The 20,075-nt window shown below is 41.0% G+C and overlaps 1 protein-coding gene across 12 annotated transcripts in view; it reads right to left on the bottom strand.

The window, feature by feature from the left end:
• Positions 1–995: 995 nt before the first annotated feature.
• Positions 996–20,075, bottom strand: part of Fmnl2 (formin like 2) — a 299,538-nt gene continuing 280,458 nt past the window's right edge. For 5 of the 12 annotated variants that reach the window (XM_052724737.1, XM_052724749.1, XM_052724743.1 and 2 more), the window contains 10 exons: positions 19,678–19,880; positions 17,798–18,032; positions 16,828–16,896; positions 16,639–16,719; positions 15,203–15,332; positions 13,643–13,806; positions 12,622–12,723; positions 9,055–9,153; positions 8,067–8,190; positions 996–2,957 (listed from right to left, as the gene is read on the bottom strand). In XM_052724737.1, coding sequence (XP_052580697.1) covers positions 2,848–2,957; positions 8,067–8,190; positions 9,055–9,153; positions 12,622–12,723; positions 13,643–13,806; positions 15,203–15,332; positions 16,639–16,719; positions 16,828–16,896; positions 17,798–18,032; positions 19,678–19,880 — 1,317 coding nt within the window. In that variant the 3' untranslated portion in view covers positions 996–2,847. Of the gene's footprint in view, positions 2,958–4,323; positions 4,418–5,986; positions 6,111–8,066; positions 8,191–9,054; positions 9,154–12,621; positions 12,724–13,642; positions 13,807–15,202; positions 15,333–16,638; positions 16,720–16,827; positions 16,897–17,797; positions 18,033–19,677; positions 19,881–20,075 lie in introns of those variants that run through there. The other 7 variants (XM_052724742.1, XM_052724748.1, XM_052724740.1 and 4 more) reach the window with 4 other exon arrangements.

Here is a 20,075-nt window from a genome sequence, read left to right as displayed (position 1 = left end):
GTTGAAGTGACCACAACCCTGTCTCTCAGTGCAGTACCCACTTTACTTAAAAAGGTAAACCTTGCTCTCCCCAAAAACCCATCAACACAACCTTATGCTTGTTCTTCAAATCTTTTCATGAAAATGGATGACAACAACTTTAAAGAGATGGAAAATGAATCTTGTGTTGATAAATTATATTTGCATATCAAATAAAAACTGGAGTGAAAGTCAGGTGTGTTGGTGCACACCTTTAATCCCAGCACTCAAGAGGCAGATCTCTGAGTTGAGGCCAGCCTGGTCTATAAAGGAAAACCCAGGACAGGGCTGCCAGAGAAACCCTGTCTTGGGGCGTTGGGGGTGAACATGACCAAAAACAGAGTGAACAGAATTTTATCATATACCAAATAGACTAGTAGTCTAAAGTATTTATCTGCTATTGTAAATTTTGGTAATTCTGCACAAATTGCCCAATTTTACAAAATGTATGTTGAACACCAAAGCAGAATCAGTGATCAGATAGATACTAGGTTACATTTTGTATCCAGTAGAAATTGACTCAAGGGTCACAGGGCAGTGCATTGACTTGTGTCTGTGCATGAACACTGGGTGAAAGCATACTGAATTCTGAGTTAGTTGGTAGTAGGGCACTTACCAAGCATATGCAAGGGCCTGGGCTAGCTCCCCAACAAAACAACAGACCACAAATAACAAAAGACTAAACCTAACCAAACCTTCCATTGAACTTTACTGCTGTAGGTAAGGTATGAAAATACTCCAAATATGTAAAATGGTTAGTTAAGATGTTTTAAACATTTTACCAGCAAGCCAGGTTCTTTTGACCACAACATGTGGGAAACTGGGGCAGGAGAGACATATGGGGGAGCAATTTTTCTAAAATATACTCCATTTGGGTTTTAAACTGCAATAACAAGCTATCTGTTTTTAATGATAAAAATCCATATAAAACAAAAACCATAGAATACACAATTCAAGGATTACAGCATATGACAGAATAGTAGTGTAAATAGTTTATTTGCTCAAATGGCATGAAAAGACCAGAAAAGTAACATGAATTGCTTTTATAAAACATTTCTAGTATTGCTAAGAAGCAGGATCATTAATAGACAGACAAAAGAATATGCCAACATTACTGTCCGTTTGTACATTGGGAAATGAGCAATTTTTTAAGCAAATGCACACCTTTGGAAAATAGCTGATTTCTTTGATAAAGTGTCCAATATTCTTATGATCAAATTAATATATTCATCAAAATGAACGACTCAACAAAAAGACAACAATCCTGGCATGTTCTTTTAAAACTACATTTATGAATGTGCCATCAGGTGGCCATTAAAAAGGGAGCTGTAAATAGGCATACTACTGTGAAATGTGGTAACTGACTCAAATTGTCCTTGTAGTTAAATATATATATTTTAAAAAAACTATAAGTTAAAGTAACATTCAGATTGTGTAGCATAGGCTGATGAACATTTTTAAACAATATTTACAGGATTAATCAGGGGCTTAGGTAGGAATTAAAAGAGAATTGTAAAAACCATAAAAAACTGCACCAATCTTATAGCAAAATATCTGTACATTTTAAAAGATCATATAACTACACATCCATGAAAAGGGGGACCTTTACCAAGGGAGTTCACATAAACACAAGAAATTCAGCGGTTAAATACTATACAATAATTTTTACAATTAATATACTGATGTACCAATAAGGTAAGCCAGAAGCAGAGTATGTATTATGAGAAGTACAAATTTAGCTTCAGTCCAGTCTTCCACTTTGGAATGGATCAAAATGCCTTGCCAGTGAGGAAGTAAAAATAAGTGACTTAACCATTTAACCCTATCAATATAATTTAAATTTAATGTTAATTTTCTAAAATCTAATTGGAAATTCTCATAAGCGAGAAATACACATAGCAATTCAGCCTTGATAACTTAATGTCAGCTGTATAAGTATACTTCAGTTTAGAAAAGGAAAAAGAAAAAGGCCCTTCGATTGTCAGAAGAGAATAAGGCCGGGTTCCAACATTACACTAACACATGTAATTTTGAATGCTTACTGATAGAGCTTGTGGTAAATTCTCCCTGACTAACAAGGCACCAATTTCTGTTTTAAGAATTGACCCATAATGGTAATTTTAGTGGTAATAAATATATTTGTGTTATTAAAAGCTGCCTCTTGCTTAAGAACCCAGTTTCTGCAGTTAAGTCTTATACAATGTTTTATGCCATTCTGCAGTCATACAAGTGAATGCCTTTGTGCCTGGTACCCTTGCACAGAAACAACATGAGACAAGACAGACTTCGAGTGGTACTGCAGTTGCATCCTGCTTGTACTTTGCTGGGGCTTACTTAATAATAGAAGGATATTATCCGTGCCAGGTTCCTTCTCCCTTGTTACAAGTCCTTAAAGATACAGTTGATGAATATGGCTCAAACACACAATTTCTTAGAAGACTTCTCAGCAAAGGAAGGCCATAGCAAACATATCCCTGTTATTTACAAATTACCAGGAAGCCAGGGTGGGCCATAAGGGACAGTCACAATGGCAAATAATGAATTTAATATGAAATTTACATTTTGGTTAAAAAACTGAGTAACATACTGATGTAAAAAGATTTAAGTCAAATTCTATTGCTTTGATTAATCTGAGCAAGTTATTTCCAATTTTAGGCACTTGTTAACAGGGGTTAAAAGGAGAACCCATTCTTTTTAAATTCTATGTGTTTACTAAGTCTGAGCCCTTAAGGAAATTTGATCTGTACTGAAGGCTGCAGCTAAATGGTAGCACATAAAGTTCACGTCGGCAGTTTCATGTGCACCCTCTCGTGAAGGCTGGTCTCGGGGTCACACTGTTATCTCTGCACCATTAATAGAACGCAAGTTCTGATCATCAAAGCGACGCCTCACACTTCGTCTCACCGCATCGGCTCGTCTATATGGTTGGTTTCTAAGATCTGTAAAGAGGAGAATGCCAATGAAAGAAGAGCAACCTCAAGTCTGTCTTAGCAAGACAAAGGCCAGTTGGCAGCCAGTCAAAGCAGCTTGTGTAGAGTCAACTAATGGGCCCTTCCAACCCATTGAGCACTGAACCAAAGACATTTGCCTTTAGAATTTACAATTAAAATAAGATGTAATACTGGTAGGATTCTGAAATTTAGAGATTTTTCTATCATGGTCAGTATCTTAGCTAGTTGAAGTATTTTGAAATGTTTCTCCAATCGGAAGCAACTATTGCTCAGTCTTCCTGGGGCATCTTAAATATCAAAAGACTATAATGATCTTACTGCAAAACTCACAAAGCAAACTGTTTTGACTTTGCAGTTTTAACAAGAATATGCCAGAATACTGCGGAAACAGGTTCCTTTGTACCTCATTAGGTAGCTGAGAACAGTTTTTTATGAATTAGAAATAATACTCAATACCTCACTCTCTTATTGGTCTTTCCTCCACCTATTATGTTTGTGCTCCAATCTGTAGGGAGAATCTAGTCTATTGCTAATGCAAGACAGACTGCTTGGTATTTAAAAAGCTGTGAATGAGTAAGTCAGACTAGTGCATTCTGGTTGAAGGAGACATTGCTTTAGTGGGATGAAATGAAGTAACATAAATTTTAGATAAGCACTCTTAGTATGAAGGCATGCTTTTTTATGAATAAGACTGATAGTCTAGCATGTATCCTTTGGATAGAGTTAAAACATAACACAACAAAAAGGTGTGTAATGTGTAATAATAAATACTAAAGGGAAAATTGACGGCATTGTAGACTTATACTAGGCAACATCCTATGTTTACAAAACATTTATCATAGGCATCCAATATTTTAAGTTGATAGTTGGCGTAGTAACCAGTACTTGGTGAGCATGTCTATAAGGCAAAATCAAACCCTCTTGGGTTTGTCCCCAAGAGGCTTGTTAACTTGTGGCCCTTCCCATATTCCTTTTCAGTCTTAACCAAAACATAGGTACACAGTTATTCTGGTGGTTTTGGCCCTGTGGTTTTGGGATCCTCAGATGAATTATTTGTAAAATTCCTAATCTTTCAAAGTCTGTGGATCATCTTCCCTGGCCAATGCCCACTGTACCTATCCAGATAAAACCAGAATTAACCAGCTTGAAGACCAAAAAGGATTAAGAGAAGCAAGTACAATTAGCTATTTTGCCAAGCCATCACAAAAGAATGGGAAAGCCAGCTGAAAAAGCCACACATTATTAAACGTGAGGCACAAAGACTGGTCAGATTCTCACCAGTATTACCCTTGACCATAAATAACCATTGGACTGCATATAGAAAGGAGGAAGCTAAGTAAAAAGTGATGCTTGCCAGCTCTGTGTATCCTCCACCACCGGTGTGCTAGAAGAAATCCTTACCCTCGAGTGAACATTTGGAAATTTAGTGATATTATTCTTCTTTAAGGCTAAACAGAAAACAAAAAACACAAAATGATGGTTAAGTAAAAAATGGGATGAAAACAGAAAGCAACTCAACTTAGTGCTTAACATTGCTGGGTATGTTAGCTAACAGAAGGCTTGGGCTTTAACTACAGGTTGTGTTAGGTAAAACAAGGGAAAGATGAGTGTCTTCCCACCCAGCCATGATCACCCAGTTTCAAGCTGCTTTGAAGATTGGCTCCAGAAAGATAGACAGTCGAGCAGCAAACAGCCAAGCAGATGAGAGTTTTGAGTCTGTTAATGAGCACTGGTGGGTAAGTACACTGCAGAGCAAGCAATGACAGGGACATCTTCAGATTAAAAAACACACACACCTAGCAAATGCAATTCACAGAATAGTTGTGCCACAAAACAACCAGTTCCATGTCAATCTCAGCACAGGAGATAGTGGCTATTGACAATTGGTAGTATGTTCTTTGTCTCTTTTGTAAGCAACTACGCATAGGCATATATCTGCTTTTTTAATCATAAACACTAAGCTCAGGAAATTACTTGTGCAAATCTTATACCTCTCCCATTTTCAAGTGCTAAGAAAAACTATTCTCCATCTTTCTGCTGCCACTCTCCTAACACGCCCATCTAGCTGTGACCTTGTCACCAAAAAGTACTCTGGTTTGACATGGAACAGAGTTACCATGAAGAGAGAGGACAATCTTCAGTCTTTGCTTGCACATCCTGCCTTGCATCTCTGCTCCAATACGGAACTGCTGCAGATAGTTGAAATAGGGCATGACAGTGAACAGAGGCCACCTGCCGAGGGTAGGGCTGTGAGGCTGAAAATTGATGATGTCAGGGTTTCCAAGATTTTATGCTGAAAGGGTCCCCAGTGTTAAGCTCGTACTGAGTTCCAGCACACTTAGGACTATATAAGGCATTGGAGAAAGGCCTAATTTGCAGTTGTGCTTAATACAGGTCCTTATGTAAATACAGCTTGAGAACCTTCCTTGTTTTCATACATAGTATGGATGATTTTATTATCTTGGGGCAGGGGGAGCCGTATGTACCATGGTTCAGGTGTGGAAGTCAGCAATTTGTCAGAATTGGTTCTTTCTTTCATCATGTGTGTACTGGGGCTCAATCTTAGTTGTCAGGCTTTGTGGCAGGCACCCATGGAGCCATCCCAGTATTCCCTGCCCCGTTCATTTTCTGAGCACTTCTCTACAGTGTATCATTTTATTACCATGGTAGCTCAGAATAAGGGTTGTGGAGGAAGGTGTTATCTGTTAACTTGCTAGGGAACAGTAAATAAATACTCAGTAAACACTGGCCTTAATTTTGTATTCAGAGATGATATTAGTCCCCAGCAAGTGGTTCTATTAACTGTCACCCACATTCATATCATTGCAGGAGTGTGGTTACATACATGTACTGAAAGTGGCAGTATGAGTGTACAGTAATGACTGAAATAAAAAACCATGCAGCATGAAGACAACACAAAATGTAAAATGAAGAAGATGGCATTCCATAGTGGTTGGTCCTAAGATATGGGAGTTTAGGGGTGGAATAAGAGGTTTAAAAAAAAAATCTATAGCAACCTTTTAATAGTATCAGGTGACAAAGCAATAGTTTAGTAATGGTATTCCTCAGTGAGAACAGGTTCGCAGAAAAACCGAGACCCACGTTTGGCGGTGCGAGCAGTAAAGGGCACAGTCTTCAGCACTGCATTGAGAATAACAGCCAGACAACAAAAGAGAGTGAAAAGCCAGGATCTATTGCATTAGTACATGGTTAGTATAAGAGGAAAGCTAAGAGAGAAGGCAATATGTATTCAAGTTCATTAAAGTCTAGAAGAAAACCTGGGACTTGGAGGGTGGGGAGTAGGAAGTGAAAATGCTTCAAGGAAAAACTATTCTGAAATATGTCATTCTTTTTTAAGTAAGAAATTTTGGCTCTTTTTTGTTTTGAGGGAGGATGTGAAACTCATTGTAGTAAACGATGACGTTGGGCTCCTGATCTTCCTTCCTCCAACCCCATAAGTATTATGATTACAGGTGTTGTGACGTTGTAGCCAGCCTGTGTCTTGAGTTCTTACTGTGCAAAGTTGGATGCTTCCCTAGTCTCAAACGTTACTGTGGCACTCAGGTGTTTACCTTGATTGGCAATCCATTCCTAGTCTTGAACAGAGCAGAGCTTCCCCCACTGCAGAGGAGGCAGAGAACTGCCTCCCAAGGGGCATTCTGCAAGCGACTGCACAGTGCACGCTGCTACAAGCACATGCGCACCCTGTGAGAACAGATCGCCATTTGTTGTTTCGTTTTATTTGATGTGCACTGATGTTTTGCCATGGGTGTTGGGTCCTCTGGAACTGGAGTCACAGACAGCTCTGAGCTGCCCATGTGGTTGCTGGGAGTAGAACCCCGGTCCTCTGGAAGAGCAGTCATTGTTCTTAACTGCTGAGTCATTTCTCCCACACCTCCAGATTGCCATTTTTACTAGTCACTCACTTATGCTGCTTTAATAACAGGCAAGGAATTCTTTGTTAACTTTAAAAATCTAGTCTACATATCTACTTAATTTCCCTGTTTAAGATGCTCAAAAAAATTCTGTGGTTTTAGAAACTTGACATCCCTATTCACAATGCCAGAAAGCTATGAGAAAATTCAAGAAATTGTATTTTTGAAAAACTAGAATTTGAGAAATATTAATAATAACTACACATTTACTATTAAGATTGTTTTGAGTATTGATAAAAAGCAATGCAGTTATATTTTGGCTTTGTTTTATAAGCATCCATCCTCATCTTTAAAAGGTGTATACTTAAATATTTCCAAATGAAGTTATTGTTATGGGATTGCCTCCTAAGGAGGGGGATAGGGGGACTAGCATATACATATAACAAGACTGACCACAGTTTACTGTTGAGCTGGGTGAGGAACACCTGGACAGTCATATGACTGTCTATACTTTAACATCTTTAAACCTTACCATATGAGCAAAATGCTTTCAGTATCTTAGCTGATAAACAGCATTCATGTGCAAATGACACCAAAGAGAAATCACTTACTGACACTGCTTAACAGGCCAGCAGCCTAAGTATCCTGCTCAGTAAGAGGCAGTAAGAAACCCTGGAAGATTGGTTCAAGCAGAAAACATGAAGCTAGGAAAAAAAACAAAAAACAAACCTCAAGCTAAATTAGCTGATAGCAGTCCCCAGTTCTGAGCTAGAACCCTATGGACTCATCCAAAGGAGAATACAACTTCCTGTTGGCTTTGTTACTTTGAATGAGTAAACAGGTTTTTTAAAGAGCATGCCAGAGAAACCTACATTGCCTGTTAGTACAGACAGGATTCTCCTGCAGTATTCCTATTAGGCAAGCATGTAGGAGTGGCCACAAGGTAGAAAATGACAAAGGATGACACAGCCCATGGGAAACAGGGAAGAAGACTTAGGTCCCATAGGTACAGAAGGGCCAAGATTGTTGAGAGTGCTAGATGGCAAATGATAAAAGTGTACTTCAAACCCGAGTTTACATTTTGCTGCATAATTCTAAATCTCATTAACCCAATTAAAGAGCTTGCCAACTGTTGACGAAAGGAGCTGCAATATCTGTATGTGGCCCCACTTCTGTGAGGCAGTGTGATCACTACAGACCACAAAGACGAAATACCCTTTACCTGTGATAATGTCTTCAATGGCGCCATCTTTTCCCTCATATACATGTCTGTTATCTTTAACTTGTCGCCTTCTTAATTCCGCAATTAACTCTTGCTGCTGCCTCTTTGATTTATGGGAAGGAGACTGAGAAGAAAAGCAGAAACTGATGACAGCAATGCCCATCTAGACTTTAAGAAAACTCAGAGTGTGCCTGACCTTTATATTGAATAGCCACAGCCAACAACACTACAGATACCACCATCCCAACATTCTGCTTAAATGCCAAAAATTCAGGAAACTTCTGGGAAGACAACAGAAACTTTAAGCTCTGAACACACAAATCCTAACTAGGCAGTGTGTGTGTCTAAGGGTGATGATACCTACCTTGGTTTGAGACAAGAGGCTTTCACTGACCTGGAGCTTACCAAATAGGATAGTTTGGCTGGCCAACCAGCTCTATCTATCTGTTTTTATCTCCACAGCTTTGGGATTACAAGCACCCACCACCATGGCCAGCATATATATACCAGTGTTGGGGCTAAAACTCAGATTCTGATGCTTGCAAGGCAAGTTTTTTGTTGACTAAGCGCTCTCCTCAGTTTGATGTAGGCTGGGTTCTGTGGCCACAGAGATAGCTGATAATAGTCACAGACTTCTCAAATCTTACAGCAAAAGCCTGCCCTCCTTCATGAAATGCTTTCTTCCAACACTCCTAGCAAAGACACTGTTGTTGAAGGTCAGTACCCATAGACACCATGGAACCTTTCCTGGTTCAAGACCCTTATTATCAGATAATCTTGTATGGCTTCCCTGAATATACAAGTAAATTCTTGATCTCTATCAACTTGGAGATGCTTCCCAGACACTTCCTTTCTTTCCAGAAGTAGTTGACCAGTAATGAAAGAAAAAAAATGTCCACATGCTGCAGAAGGTGGTGGTCGGGATCTTGCACATGCCCTCTCTACTTTTGCTTCATTCAGGCCCATCTCAGAAGCAGACACTTCTTACCTTTGGGTCCTGCTGCTCCATCAAGGCTTCTTGCTCCAAAAGTTTTTCCATGAGAGCTTGTTCCTGCTTTTTTCTCAGTTCATTTTCCTCTTCTGCTTGCTGGGCACATACAATTTTAAAATAGAGATTGGAAATGGCATAAATGGAAATGGTGACAGGTACGGTTTCTTAAAGCCATTTGAAAAATCCACTGGGAACTGACGGGAAGGTGAGACGATGCTTCATGACCACATTCTACTCCAGTTCTGTGTTTCCCTATCTGCATATGACAAGTCTTCAGACTGGCAGCTGAAGACCTCAACTAGAACTTTCCTGATGTTCCTTGACCTGCACAAATAGCTTCTGAGCCCCACCCCTCTGACCACTGTATTCAATGATTTTCAAGTGAGTCTCAATTTCTTCCAGAATCTGGCCACCTAATAACACCTTCTCTGAAAGAAGGATCTAGATTACCCTGTCTTTTGCCGGAGAAAACCTCCATTTTTCTAGACTTACAATCCCATAAGGGCCATACCACAATAGGATTCTTGGCATCTTCATACAACTCTACACGAGTCAGAATGACTGGCCTGGTATCTTAGAAAGGAAAGAGAATAGATTCAGCTCTCTTGGCTACTCTCTTGAAGTCATCCCTGCCCAAGAGACTTGTGTTGAGCTATAAACTGATAGGAAGGCTCTCTGTTTGGTTTAGGGATTGGGGATAGTCCTATCAATAAGGTTTGCATTTTGATGTCTCTTTCTCTCTTTTAAAACAAAATCTTATTTATTCTTTGACTTTTACATATGTGTGTATATCTCCGTTGCTTTTGTTGCATTTCCTTTGGGCTCACAGGAAGGAAAAAAGGGGGCAGTGTATTAACTTCCCAGTATCACTTAATCTCCCACAGTGTACCATGGTCAGCACCAGGCAAGAATGTTGTTCAATGTATGTAGGACAAAGAAAGTATTCCATAACATCATTATCCATCCTCACTACAGCAGCTACAATGACTGCAAAGATAAAGGCCAAGGCAGAGGAGCATACTTGTAAACAAGCTTGACCACAACATCTAAAGATCACTGAGAACAGAGCAGCTTCTTTTTGCCTTTGTTCCATACATGTTCCAACTGAAGCCTTTGAGAGCAATCCCAGCACTTCCCAGGTTGTTTGATAATTTTGACAGATGATTTCTCTTCTGATCTTAAGCTTAGGACTTTTCATGTGAAGAAATGTGATTACAGCACCCCACAGGAGCCTCCCAGGACATCTCTGCAGCTCATCAGCATGGCTAGGCCCCCAGGGGACTACAGAGTACCAGTTAGCAGCTGGAGGCCAGTGGCCTTCCTCCCATCCCATGCTTGTGCATCCTTATACTAAGGAGATTTTCCTTAAGCTCTCAACTCATGATAGGACTACTATATTGGCCATGATGAAAGGAGGTAACTAAATACTTTAATCTTAGAGTAATAGGCCCAGGGGTGGATCTCTAAAGCCATTAATTAGCCTCTACTCATTTTAAAAAATACTCATATCTCCCATAGGGTTTTTTCACAAAGGTGTCTATAAACTGCTCAAATCCTTAAAATACTTTAACTCTACCAATATGACCAATGTTAAAAACAGAGAACTCCAGGGAATAGGGATTGTTCTCAGTATCTGTGGATTCCACATTCATGAGTTTAACCAAATATAAATTAAAAATATTATCTTTACTAAACAAGGACAACATTTTTCTCAATTATATTACCGTTTTCCTAAATTAAATTAACATTATTTGCATAATACTGACAAAGTTGATTGGATGACAATGTGCCCCATAGGTATGTCTCAGTACTTAGTTCCTAGTTGGTGGAACTGTGTAGGAAGTGTCTTAGTCATTGTTTTGTTGCTGTGAAGAGACACTATGACCAAGGTGACTCATAAAAGAAAGCATTTAATTGGGGACTTATTTACAGTTTCAGAGGCTTAGTCCAATTTCCTTATGATGAGAAGCATGGTGGCACACAGACAAGTGTCACAGTGGTGTCTGAGGCCTTTATATCCTGATGCACAAGCAGAGAGAGACTGGGCCTAGTGTGGGCTTTTCCATCCTGTGGGAGCCCGTTTTCAGGTTCCTCGTGGCTTTACCCAGCAGGTCTGCACAGAGAGGATGATTAGGACCACGGCCTGAGTGCAGATGTCTGAGATGGTCTGCACTTGACTGTCCTGGGGGAGGAGGTCTTTTGCTCCACCCCTTGGCATTTCTATAAATACCCTAGGGTAGAGACAGTCAGGGCTCATTGGAATAGGTTCCAGGCCCTCTCGAGGTTATCCTTTATTTTCTTCTATCTAATATTTCCTGCTGTTCACACTCAAGAAAACTCTGGGAAACTGTGGGGTTGGTGGGCAAATGCCCAGCACCATCCTCAAAGCTGGCTGCCCTCCAGTGACACACCTCTTTCATCAAGGGCCCACCTCCTAACTCTTTCCTGGCAACTTCATCGTGACCAGGCATATAAATATACAAGCAAACCACCACAGGAAGGATCAGGATATGTGGCCTTGTTGGAGGAGGTGTGTCACTGGACTTTGAGGTTTTTAAAGACCATACTCAGTGTGCTTTCTGCCTCTTGATTTTTGTATCCAGACATGAGCTCTCAGCTAGTGCCACAGCCTCCTGCCACCATGCCTTCTCTCTGCCATCATAAATTCTGGGACAGTAAGACCAATTAAACTCTTTTATCAGTTGCTTTATAAAAGGTCATGGTGTTTTATCACAGCAACAGTAAAGAAATTAACACAGTTGGTATATGTGTTACAACTAATTTAGAGACTTGAAATATACAGGAAGATATGCACAAGTTATATGCAAATAAGTACTGCATCACTTTATGTGAGGGAATTGAATAGCATCAGAAGTAGATATCACCAAGCTGCTGAAACCAAACCCCATAGGTACTGAAAGACCACGAGGTTTCCTAATGCTAAAGTTTCTAAAGTCTTCCTTGAGGTTCTTTCCCCAAAGGAGAAATCTTGGGAGATCATTTTTCTTTTTGTCACATGCTTTTTCAGCATCATGGATCATGTCCAGATTAAAATTCAAAAGCTGTAGTCCTGTCCAGCACCATCCTACATTCCATAATATTGAATGCTAGTCTAAGAAGTCTCACCATGGCTCAATCAGGTCTATAAATAGCACATAGGATCTCCCTGTTTTAGTTATAGCATGTGCCACTGACATGCCCTGGTTCACTTGGCCCATCAAACAACTCCACATAGGTGTGGATTTTCTATGCCCTTCACCTGGCTTGTAATATTCAACAGTCAATAATGAGCAACAGTGGTAATGGAGCATCTCCCCTGCCCCAAGCAGGTAGCCAATTGCCTTGTCTTTTTTGCTGAGGCCCAGGCATGGCTCCATGAAAAAATGAGCCATTGTGGTCTGAGGGCCTAAAAGCCCTCAACGGGGTTAGAAAGTGATCACCCAAATCTGCTGCCCAAGGCCAAGGAGGCCTCTGCAGAGAAGCAAGGCCATAGACATTTCTGGAGGAGGGAAACATTTCTGTTGGGAAAGTGGACAAGAAGGCTATGGGTGCTCTCCTACTTACCTTGTAGGCTTTCACAAACCGAACAAAGACAGGGAAGAACACAGAGGGTGGTGTTGTCTTGGGGTTTTCACCAAAATACTTCACCACATCATCAAAAGCATCCTGGAAAGAAGCAAATTTTTCTTTAATTACATTAGTTCCACTATCAAGACTGGATGCTCTGGGGCAGATAACTAACACAAAGACATTTGCCTTGTAGTTTCTGTGCCCCATGGGATTCTCTATATTACCTCTCATACTTCACTAAAGGCAATCAGAAAAGTACAATAGTTGGACATAGGAAGTCATCTCTTAAGACCTGCTGTTTCTTCCCTAATTCCATCAAACCCCCCCTACACACACACACACACACACACACACACACACACAGAGCTATTTCTTCCATGACTTTCCTATGGTCAAGACTCAACTCCTTACACTACAAGCTCAGGAAGGATCTTGGGAACAACTCCGGCTCTAAATCTCAACTCTTTGATTCATACTCCTTGCAACATCCCCACAACAAAAGAACAGCCTCTTCTGTGAGCTACCACAGTCCAAGCCAGAAGAACAGTCTCTTCTGTGAGCTACCACAGTCCAAGCCAGAAGCTATCACTGTCTGCCTCGAGTTCCCCGGCACTCCGCCTCCTGCTCCATGATAACAGGAACTGTACTCTGTTCTGGGTTTGCTTGGATATCCGAGGTCCCTGGGGTGACAGAGCAGTATGAAGCCTAAGACCTAGAGAAACCTTACACCCAGGGACTTTGCTTTGGGAGCCCAGGCCTGACGTGTCACAGAACTGACTGCAAACAGACCTGTGCTAGAAGGAATTTAGGAACAGAAGAGAAGGGACAGAGAGGGCTTCTACAGAATAGCACAAAAGGCCCCACTTGGAAGAGGCACTTTCAAGGACAACAGGGGGGAAAGTAACATTAGCTATGTAAGGAATTGACCTAGTAATGGTAGAAAAATGCAACATTACTTTCCCAGCCCAGAGCCTATGCCTCAAGTGGCCTGAAGGAGTTCACTCTCTTGGATTACCTGAGCAATCTTAGCATCATCCTGCAGCTTCTTCAGCTTGCCCTCGTTGTGAAGGATAAACTCTTTGAGCAGCGTGTTATGGTCATGCATAGTATACTCCCTCTTGGTTAAGTCCATGCCCCTCTGCAGCTCCCTGACATCCAGCAGAACATTTTCAAGGGAGACTGATGGATGGAGAGAAAGCAACACATCAGGAAACTTCTATTGAGAGGAAGTCCAGCTGCTAAGCCACATTCTCAGCACGTTGTAAGGCTTACTTAGGACCCTTATAGCTAGTTCCCACCTTTAGTCATAGACAGCCTTTAATACGAAATTCATGAAATGCCACTATCAAATAAATTCTTCATAAGCATTAATCCTACTGTTCTAGTATCATACTTTGCCAATGAGGAGAAGCAACATAAAGAGGTTCTGTGGTATGCCATGAGTCACACGGTTCAGAGATAGCACAGGGGATGGGAAAACATGCCCAGCGTTCACTTCTTGCACTGGAGACCAAGGTTCCATCTGCATCCAGCCTACATCCAGTTTAGCTGTAGGTTCAAATAGGCCCAAGACTTTTTTTCTATTCTCTTATTTACTCTGCATGCTTTTGCAATCCTGTAACTTCCCAGCAGAGGGCAGACAATTTTACCTGCTGAACTTCAGTTGTCTAGACCATTAAGACCTAAGGCAGCCTTAGCTTTTTGTGAAGCCTTTCTTGCTTCAAAGAATTTGGGGTGAACCTTGCAGTAGTGCCACCACCCAGAGCAGGCACATTTCTGAACCCTTATGAGCCACTTTCCCCAGAGAAGTGGGTCCCAGTTTTGTTTTGTTCAGCTCTGCCCATGGCTAGATTACAAATCAACGTGGTATGTTCTCGCCTTACTAGACTTGTACTGTCTTATTCCACCCCATAATACTTCTGACAGTACTAAGTACAGAGAAAGTACTCAAAACTGCTAATAAGCAAAGGAGCAGTCCTAGCTGACTACATTAAGAGCATGTGTCAATCAGCCTGGATACCAGTTCAGCCAGGGAGCATATCAGTCTCAGCAATTTTTCTCACAGGCTTTTTTCAAAATTTCCTGGCCAAGTCATCTGTGCTACTACTTAGGAAGACGTTCTTGCTATTTGGTCTTCTTAATTGGAACTAGACTTAAGAACCTTAATTTAGGAAAAGGAAAACGGTTCCATTCTGCTAGCTGCATAAGCGAGCCCATGATGTGTCTATTCCAGCCTGTTTGTAGCAACAAAACCATTTCTACCCGCAGTTTGGACTCTACAACTCACATCATATCCAAGAGCAAGAGAATAAAAAGAGTGATGGGCAGGCAATGGAAGAGGCACATCTCAAAAACCTGGATCTTTAGAGAGAAGCCACTGCCACAAACTACCTACAAGCCCACATTCAACTGCTCAGGAGTGGGTGGTACCATGACAACACATTCCAGCCCAGGAGAGCTGGCATACTGATCCTGCCTTCTGCAGTGGGTTCTGAAGAGTTTCAGTAGGGAATGATTCCCTCATAACTACGATATCAAACATCTCAAGGTAACACTGACAGCTGAAATTAAGTACCTGCAGCAGCTTTTTCCACATAATGAAGCTCATTATAAAATAGAGTAACTTGTTGATATTTTTCTTTTACCACATTTGATATATAGTGCAACAGTGTTTGTTTTCGGTCTGTTGACTTCGTATCTAAGAGCTGAACACAAAAGGAGACACAGATTAGATGCAAGAGCAGGGTGCAGGTGCCCAGAGTAATAAGAAAAGGCTGGCAAAAACACTCCCCGAGGAGCCTCAGGACTCGGTGTACTCTGGAGAGAAGCAGCCCACTGGTGCTGACACAGCCTGAGGATGTCCCGACTGAGTATGCGCAATATGCTAGGGCAGACTCTGAGCTAGGGATACTTCAGATCTTCATCTTGCTTACATGAATTCTCCCTATCGCTGCATCTGCTATCCATCTACCTCCCTTAGCTCAAATGGGAAAAGACTCCAGCTGGTACTGCTCTTCCACATGAAGAACCAGAACAGGGATGGAAGGTGGGGCCAGCAGGTATGCTCAGTGGCTCCAAAGGCAGCAGGCTCTCCCTTCTTGCCTAGCTCTGATGACCCCAAAGGGAAACAGCTGGCCTGCTGGCTGGGCATTCTGAATCTGCGAACTTTACCAACCTCAGACAGAAACTGAAGGAAAAAAAACTGCCACTGTACTGCCTTTTTATTGTGATTATTTGATACATAATATCATGAAGCACTGCTTACAAATCATGACATAGTACTAGGTATTGTAAGTAAACTAGATGTGAGTTAAAAGCTAGGAGGACATGTTTAGGTTAAATCCACACACTGCACTTATTTTATCGAAAGGACTTGAGTATCTGAGACGTTTGGTATCCTTGAAGGTACTGGAACAAATCCCACACAGATACTATTGATCAGGTTATGATGGCGGGATATTGGATCATGACTGATATGGCACTATCGATTAACCATGTCTTCCTTGACTTGGAAGTCACAATAGATCTGCACAGCCTAAACGGGATGCCATGGAAGATGACTCTGCAAAGGACTGCACTTTGTCCATACAGGAAAAAGAAATTATATACACATGCAACTATATTCTAATTTTCTAATTTCTAAACAAAATTATCTATTTGTCTGAAAAGTCTTCCAAGGGAGTTAAAAAATTAAATAGTTCACTGTATTAACTGTTAGCCTAGTCATTTTCCATCATGCTGGGATTTGAGATTATTGCTATAAAATGCAGTATTCATAATTTGAACTCTTGAAAGAGTCATAGAAATGGGAATACTGGGTGAAAGGCTGTAAGTATCTGGTCCTTCCTGTCAAGTGGTGTTTTGGAAAATTTATACCAACTTGCCCTCCTGCACTGAGGAGCCTCCTCCAACACCCCCCCCACCCACCCCCAGAATAGAACCCCCCTCCACAACTTAATCTCCGCAGCTGTATGTCCTTCAAGGATCTCATATTCCTTGTTGTTCACACACCAGATCTAAACTCTGAAGTTTAAATCCATAAACTGCTCCTCGTTTGCTGCTGTTCATATAGTTTCCAAGGGCCAAGATGATCTGGAAAAGCAAGAGAGAAAAGAAGGCCTCATCAGGAGAGCGTCCCAGGTGCTAGAAGGCAGCTGGCATGGTGGCTCGCCATGAACAGAACAAGAAAACTGCACTTGCCTCCAGAATTTTCTTGAGCTTTTGAGACGACTTGATAGAAACAGATGCAGCTATAATTGCGTGAAGTTGCTGGATTCCAATTAGAAGGAAAGACAGGGAAAGACTATTAAAAATGGCAAACTAACTGGGAACTAAGAACTAACTATGCCCTAGGTAACCCTAGTATTACATATGCTCTTCTCAAAAGTTACTCACAGTAACAAGTAATGTGGGAAACTGTTTATCTGTATCCAACCCATAACCAGTAAGCTTTCAAGGTAGGAGTTAACAGCCTGTTCTGAATAGTTCAGTTCCCAGTGCATCACCTCTAATCATACATAATTTATACTTTTAAAACACTAGAGACGTCCAAGAATGCAAAGGGTAGGATGTGGTGGAAGGGCAGCAATATAACATTCTCTAGAAGTTCTCAAAACAGGCTTTGGACAAATCTGCTGCTGTAAGCAGTAACTAAGATTATTTGAGAAACAGAACCAACCGAGGACAAATTGATGTTCCTGACATTCCTAAGTATCTGCCAGACTAACACGGGGAATGAGATAGCTGACTATTATTTATTTGTATATCACCACAATCTACTTCATCTAAGTCCCAAAGATAAAGCATCCTCTGGCGAAGCCAGTGCTCCCAGAAATCTCTTGAGTCTGCTGCTCACTAAAGATACAGAGTTATTTGGGGAAATGAGAGTCACATTTCTAGTCTTGCCAAGAAGGAACTGGTTTTTAATGTCCTCTGTACTAAAGTTATCTGAAAAGCAGAGGATACTTACAAACACAGAAAACAATATTCTTTTTGGGAGAGCAGCCATATATAGAGATTTGGATTCACACTATGAAAATGAGAGCTTAAATACAAATGTAATCTATAAAGTTCTGGAAGGACTCTTTAGAACCCATATCAGATTAGTAATTCAGAGAGATGTATAAAAATAAATGGCTATCTTTTTGTACTTCTGCCCTGGTCAACTCACAGGAGTCAGCATCTGAATGCTTTCTGCAAAGTTCCCAATGAAGGCCATGATGGTCATCTTCTGCATGAGCCGCTCAATCTTACTGAACTGCATCATGAAGCGGTCTTCGTCTGACAAGTTCTCCAAGGGCTTTCTCTCTCTCTCATAGAGTCGGAGCACTTTCACCTCATTCTCAGTTGGCAAGAACCTCATCAAACATTCAACAAAGTCAACTGGTAATGTCTTCAAGTCGAATCTGAAATCAGCACCGACAGGTCAGTCAGTGTTCTATCCCCATCCAATCCAGCTCACCTACCACCAAGTCAACAGGCCTTGGATTCGGACAGCTGTACTGCTGAAGCCCCACCCTGGGGCTGGTCCCCACTGAGCACCAATTACCCCAACTGATGACCCAGCCTCTCCTCCAGTTTGAGTGCTATTATTTTAGGGCTCAGGGTGGAAATAAAGAGTAGAACGCAGCATCAAGTATTAAGGCTGGAGCATAGGCTGGTAATGCAGTCCAAGGACAGGGTTTTAGACTCTGTGAACATCTGGGGAGCTTTGTAAGATGTTCCTGTCATTACTTTGCTGTCTCTGAAGACGAAACTCAGCCAAATTCCCATTCTTTACAGATCCTTTGATGTAGGTACATACATTCCTTGAAGGAATATCAGTTCTTGGAAGATGTTTGCTCAGTTTGAACAAGTATTTGCTTAATTCCTATTTTATTCTCCAGACAATGTTTGTTCAGCAAAACAATGGAATTACCCATACATTAGTATGGTAAACAAGGTATATGAGATTAAAACCCAGATCGCATACTGGTTTCACCAGGTTTCAATATTGGAAATCAGAAAAGATTGCAGAAAACTGTAGTAGATTATGACCCTGGCCAAAGACACAAAATCAGAGCAAATGATCTCTTAGGGCTCGGTAAGATCACCAGTCAGAAATTCTAAAATATCAAATTATAAAAAATGATTTCTGAAAACATCAGTAACATCCCTGGCTACAAGAAGAGTGGGAAGATTTTTCTAGTAGATAAACAAAACCATTACCATCTGTGCAATGTATAAATTAAAAAAAGAGAGAGAGAGAGAGAAAGAAAAAGCCTTGTTTAAAATGACCAGGAAGTACTAAGAGCAAAAGAATTCACATTCCTGTTGTCATGAATTAAAACATACATCTGTATCATATTTGCAACTAGCATTGAACTGTATCATTCCACAGATGCCATCAAATTTGGATTCAGCAAATCTGGATACTATCCAGATCCTCCAGAGAAAACCACCATTTCTCGCTTTCCTCAGGATCTGCCCCACTCAGCTCTACTTCCCTTTTATGTGAGCACTACTGTAGACCTATACATAGGAACAGAGCCAAGACAATAAATGCTATCCCAAGTTAGATGTTCTCCTAGACCAGTGGTTCTCAACCTTCCTAATGCTGCGACCCTTTAATACAGATAGATCCTCATGTGACGGTGACCACCAGCCATAAAATCATTTTCATTGCTTCTTCATAACTCTAATTTTGCTACTGTTATGAATCGTACTGTAAATAACTGATATCAGGATATCTGATATATGACCTCTGTGACAGGGTGGTCTGACCTCTTAAGGGTTGTGACCCACAGGTTGAGAACTGCTATTCTAAACTGCCAAATGACACACGGATGTGGTGCTTCCCTGGGCACCTTCTGGTGCAGTGCTTTGGTATTAGCATCTTCATTCTGAAGCAACAACACATGAGGGGCAAGGGGAGCTCTGGAGTGGGTACCAAGAATTCCTCCGTCTTTGCACCTAGATCTTGCCCCACTATTTCCATTATCTGCTGATTTGCCCCTTGTTTTCTTCCTTAGGCTGAGCTCTCTAGGATCTACTTTCCCTACAGAAACTTACACGTGAATAGCTTTGCATATCTCATCGGCAGTCTTCCCAGCTTTCCTTAAAGTTATGGCAAGATTTTTGGCTCTATTTGCTTCTAATAATGTCACTTTACTTGATCCCTTCTGTGGTATTTTCTGCTTGCTTGAAGAAAGATCAATGGCAGGCCCTTGGGCTTTTGTTTTGAAGATTTCCTCAAATTCGTCCACATTTAAATCCTAGAGTGGAGAAGGATGACATTGGCAAATTGGATCATACATTAAAATGAAGTCATTCCCAGTTAGCAAAACCCTCATCATTTAGACATTCTCTTAAGCAAAGGCCTTCCATTCTGTTGAGTGCTTACCCTGCATGGCTTGCTACACTTCTGTTTATGTTGGGTACCTATCACATCCTATCACATAGCCAGAAGT

Source organism: Peromyscus californicus, unplaced genomic scaffold (assembly GCF_007827085.1).
Source record: "Peromyscus californicus insignis strain IS unplaced genomic scaffold, ASM782708v3 Scaffold_7__1_contigs__length_154581171, whole genome shotgun sequence".
In the NCBI taxonomy this organism is placed as follows: domain Eukaryota; kingdom Metazoa; phylum Chordata; class Mammalia; order Rodentia; family Cricetidae; genus Peromyscus; species Peromyscus californicus.
This window is presented reverse-complemented; position numbering and strand designations above follow the sequence as displayed.